The sequence below is a fragment of the Vigna angularis genome, chromosome 3 (assembly GCF_016808095.1).
Source record: "Vigna angularis cultivar LongXiaoDou No.4 chromosome 3, ASM1680809v1, whole genome shotgun sequence".
NCBI lineage: Eukaryota > Viridiplantae > Streptophyta > Magnoliopsida > Fabales > Fabaceae > Vigna > Vigna angularis.
In genome coordinates, this window is record NC_068972.1 from 15,319,189 (window position 1) to 15,324,548 (window position 5,360).

The following is a 5,360-nucleotide window of genomic DNA, read 5'->3' on the forward strand; positions in this document are numbered from 1 at the left end:
TTATGGTTGAAATTCACACTCTCGTCTTTCACTTGATATGTTATACTATTTATATTAAAAAAAATTTACACTTGATTGGTTTTAACTGATTCATCACTGTCTTTTGTGGCGTCTTTCAAATCTGTCAGTGTGCAACTAGGATGTTTTATCTTTTAGTAGTCAAGCATTCAGTACAAAGAGTTAATATAGTGTTTGAGTTTTAGAGAATTTAATAATGGTGACAGTGTAAGGTGAAGACAAGTTGGTATCTAATATTCTGTTAGATAGCAAAATATGCATGCATAATTTTAAAAAGGAAAATGAAAATGTTAGCAAAATAACTTCAATAAATGCATGCTAATGGTTATAAGATCTCAATGCCTTCAATAGGTATGATGCTTTGCATAATTGCTGGCAAGGAAAATACGAAATGGCATGTGTGCAATCCTGTTCTTCTGCTTGTTATCTAATGTACATGTTTTGATTTGTGTAAATCCTGTTGTTCTTCAGCTTGTTATCTAATGTACATGTTTTGCCTCGTGTGAATCCTGGTTTTCTGCTTGTTATCTAATGTACATTTTCTTTATAATATTTCAATTGTTGAAAGAGTTCTAGTATGAGTTTAACAGCCTATACTGCTTGGCAGGTTGTATCAATTGGATAGGATTTCAGCAATATTATGGAGCGTCCATCTAAAAGGAAGCTAATTCCTCCTAGTGCTCTTGATGTAAAATACATAGATAGAGCACCACAGTCAAGTCCTCGAATTGGTCATCAATATCAGGTAGAAGTTCCTTCCATGATAAAAGAATCAGAACTTGCACATAATGAAGTGGAGGATAGTGGACATGAAGGGTGGAGATATCTTGGACAGAATGATGGTGCATTCAATATAACTGTACCAGTAGCAGAAGCTAATTGGAATAACTCGTGGAGTGATGCCGATGTAAAAAGCTTTCTCCTTGGTTTATTTATCTTCGGGAAAAACTTTGTTCAGATAAAAAGATTTCTAGAGAACAAAGAGATGGGAGAAATACTGTCATTTTACTATGGAAAGTTTTACATGTCCGATGAATACTGTAGATGGTCAGACTGCAAGAAAATAAAAGGGAGAAAATGTATAACAGGAGACAAACTTTTTTCTGGTCAGAAGCATATTGAACTGTTGTTTCGCTTGACTGGCCGTGTCTCAGAAGAACGTAAAGATGCTTTGCAACAGGTATAAAGCCTTTCTTTCTCTTTCTGTCCCTTGTGCTCAGTATTGTTGATGAACTGCAATATGTATTTTTTAGCTACCTGATTATTAGCTTAGCTTGTGTCAATGCATCCTATGATCTCAATATCTTTTATTCTCATGTAATTTTATAGACATCCTACTTTTAACTTCCTTCTGTGTTATGTGATTTATTCATTTTTGTGACTGAATAATCATTTTCCTAAGGATAAGCTGGATAATACAGTGAATTGTGTATGCTCGCCAATACATGTGTATTACAACTTCACTAAGTTACTATGGATTTTATTTGCTTAATATGAAATGCTTTCCATGCTAGATATAGTGGTTGGGAAAAACATCTGATTTACCAGTTATTTTTGTGTTAATTTTGGACCAGTGATATTATTTAGACCTTTATTGTCAATGGACTCTTATTCCCTTCTCTCCTCACTTTGCTTTTGTCTATAACCAGGTTTCCAAGTCCTATTCAGAGGGGAGGACTTCTCTAGAGAAATATGTCTCTTCTTTGAAGTCTACTGTTGGACTTGATGTTCTTGTGGAAGCTGTAGGGATTGGTAAGGGGAAGGAAGACCTTACCAGCCCAACCATGGAATGTGGTAAGAAAACCCAGGCTTATTCTATACAAGCTACCAAAGTTTGGTCTTCTCTTGGACCCTGTGATATAATCAAGCATTTGACCGGAGACTATCAATCCAGCAAGGCCAAAAGTAATGATATATTCTGGGAAGCTGTTTGGCCCCGCTTACTGGCAAGAGGTTGGCACTCGGAGAAACTAAAGAATCAAGGCCATCTTAGTTCCAAAAATGTTGTGGTCTTTCTTCTACCTGGTGTTAAAAGGTTTTCCAAGAGAAAACTTGTAAAAGGTGATCATTACTTTGATTCTGTCAGAGATGTCTTGAGCAAAGTGATAGCTGAACCAAATCTTCTTAAACTGGAAGTTCTAAAAACAAAAGTTGGTGGCTGCAATGAGAAAAATGCAGAAAAGGAATCTAACAAGGATGGTCAACCTGACAACCATAACCAGTGTTACCTCAAGCACCAAGTTTCTACTAACTGTGCAAACCACAGTAAAGGTAACTTTGACAACATGTATCCGGCAGAGACAGAAGCTGCTATGGTACCCAGCAAAGAGAATAATAATAGTGCTGATTGCTATAAAGGAAAAGACAACACAGATTTTAGTTGCCAAAAGGAAGTGAATGTTAAGTCACTTAATGATGATGCAAACAATATGGCAGAAAACTGTGAAAATCAGATGATCTGTGTAGCTAGTGGAAATCAACTAAAGAGAAGCATACCGCGTAAATTCAAACGAAGACCAAGATTATGTCATTTAGATCTTGCAGGTCCCCCCATCAAACTGTTAAAACTTTCTCCACCAGCTGATGTTGAGACAGACCACATTTTTATGAACTCCGCAAGAATCATGGGATCAGAAAAACAGGAACCCTCTCAGTCATCATGCATTCCACATGTCAACAAAGGAAGTGCAGAATTAGAACACGAAAGAAGAAATATTATTAGAGCTTGTGTGGACAAAGGCATTTCTTGTGATAAAGTGGAGAAATGTGAACCACAACATACCATAGACTTGAATGAATCTCAAGTTCTACTGATGTCTGGAAATGCTGAATTGATGATGACAAAAGCTCAGGAAGACAAGCAGGACCTGAAGCCAAAAGATATAATTCCAAGGAGGAGCACAAGGAACAGACCATTAACAGTTAGAGCATTGGAATCTTTCTTGCAGACACAAAGGAAAGGGAAAAGAAAAGACACTCTCTCGTTTAAAGACCCCTTGAATAAAATTTGCAGCCATAGCGCTCATGACAGAGGTATAAAGAACGCTGTGTAGTCAAAGCTCGGATCATTGGACTCATTCAATAAAAGAACAACATTTAAATAGATATTCTTGTGTCAATGAAAAGTATTTGCCAGCCTTTATAGATTATATTAAATCGTAGAGGTATTTTATTTTAGGAATTTCATAGTTACTTGTCATGATGAGGTTGGAAATGTATGCTTCTCCTCTCTGACTTATTACATTTTGAAGTTAACAGACATAATGTACAGGATTTTCCCATATGAGAAACTTGATGACATTGATTTTTTTCTTACATTTTCTGACAATTGTAGTTTCATGAAACGTGCTCAGAAGTATATGAATATCATTATTCAAAGGAATAATATCCGGTAGTACTTTTATGTGACTTTTCTTGATTATATACCAAATTAGTGGGTTGAAAATTACTTTTGAAACCATCTTCAAGCTATGCTGAACACTATTTTGGTTTAACTGAGTGAATTCATATAGTAAACCAGATAAACATCTCCATTTTTTTAATATGCTCTTTTTTCTTTTTCTGTTTATTCATGTTTTAGCAAAGTCCTCATGTTTCTTCAAGATTTTATATTTCAGCTTGTTAAAGCATTCTTTTTCAGTTTTCCACTATGTAATCTTCAACATGTCATCAAATGTCAATTAAGAGAAGAGTACTAGCAACCCCTGAATATAAAATGATTGTGGATTGATGGTTCAAGAAAGTGCAATATGAGAATCTAGATGACATTCAGGGATGAAACCTGATAGTATGTAAGTAAATTGAATTTGATTTGATGTCTAGCACATAGTTATGATCAGTAATATGGATTGTTCACATAATCTCTTTTTTAAGTAAATTTTGGTTTCTTCCTGTCATAATGAGATAATCAAATCAATTTTTTTTCCTTGGTGTTAACAAATTGTTTTATGTAATATTTTTTTTATAATTTATGATCTGATAAATACGGACACATTTTTTCATTAACCTGCGTTTTTTGGAAGTATTTTCACAAATCATTTTGAAGTGAAAATCACATGTAAATTATTCAGTAAACATACTCTTAATTATTTTAACTAATCAATAATGTTGTCGGATTGATAAAAGATTATGAATATAATTTATAAAAGTAATTATGTATAATTGTTATTATTACTATTATTATCATGTCAAAGGTTGATGATTACATATAACTTTATTAAGTTAAACATAAATTTACTTATTAATATTACATCATACTTATCATAATTAAATTCTTTAGAATTAATATCTCATTGTTATCAGTCAAATTATAATATATAAATTAATATAACTCTTATTTTAAAAGTTTGATTCATAAAAGTTCACTTAAGTGTTTTGAATTTATAAAAAATGTTTGATTTTAAAAAAATACAAAATTAAAAATATTACAAATGAATGAAAAAGATAAAAATAAAATATCTTTTAAATTAAAGAAATAAATGTTTAGTATTTATTTTTATAAAAATAAGAAAATTAAAAAAAAATCTATGATGTAGAAGTTGTTAAAATGTATTTAAAAATATAAAGAAAATAAAATAATATTAACATCTTTTAAAACATAAGTGTGATTTAATAAAAAATAAAATAAAATTTATTAAAAGATCCAAGTATAAAGATTTAGAAAATAACATTTTAGAAGTATTATTGGTTTAAAAATAGTGAAACTAGACTATTTTAATATTAAAAGATTTTAATAAAAATAGTTTTGTTATAAAGTTTTATTATTTTAAAACATATCATAGATTTATAAACTATTTTTCTAGAGTTTTCTGATTTCTTTTTTGGAGTTCTTATCTCCTGTGCATCTGTTTAAATATCAGAGACAGTTTGAGTGATCATTAAGGTGAGATCTTCTACTTCATATTATTAATTTTTGCAAAAGAGTACGTTGGTTTCTACTCTTTTTCTTAGTTGTGTGTCTTTCTCTGCATGTGAGCTATTATGGTTTGCATGTGAAATCTAAATCTTCTATAAGACTCTTTACTTATATGAGAAAATACAGTTCCTTGAGCTTTAGAGTTGTCTTAGAATCCTTAGAGTTGTTTGATCATCTGTCAAGTAAGGAAAGATAATAGTTTTTCTTATAACATTTAATGTTTTAAAACTGTTGAATTGCATGTTGATCTATTTGAGATTTATTGATTGATGATATTGGTTGTTGAATAAAAAAAGAGAGAAGAAGAATCTTAAGAAGCTGAAAGGGGTGTCAATGATAGTTTTTGCTAAAAAATTACCACATAATTTAATTCAAAGATACCTATTAGAAAGTAATTTTAAGCTTAACTCAACCCCACAAAAGGTGA

General features: G+C 31.4%; 1 protein-coding gene across 1 annotated transcript; it reads left to right on the forward strand.

Annotated features, from left to right (window-relative positions):
* Window positions 1-640: 640 nt before the first annotated feature.
* Window positions 641-3,153, forward strand: LOC108344149 (uncharacterized). Its single transcript, XM_017582617.2, has 2 exons — window positions 641-1,198; window positions 1,668-3,153. Exons 1-2 carry the CDS (start codon window positions 659-661, stop codon window positions 3,069-3,071), a joined length of 1,944 nt encoding a protein of 647 aa, XP_017438106.1. The 5' UTR covers window positions 641-658; the 3' UTR covers window positions 3,072-3,153.
* The last annotated feature ends 2,207 nt before the right edge of the window (window positions 3,154-5,360 follow it).

Bases quoted from the DNA above. Each gene is read 5' to 3' on its own strand.
- LOC108344149 (XM_017582617.2), top strand. From the start codon at position 659: ATGGAGCGTCCATCTAAAAGGAAGCTAATTCCTCCTAGTGCTCTTGAT. The intron at 1,199-1,667 runs GTATAAAGCCTT...GTCTATAACCAG, and splicing joins GTAAAGATGCTTTGCAACAG to GTTTCCAAGTCCTATTCAGA.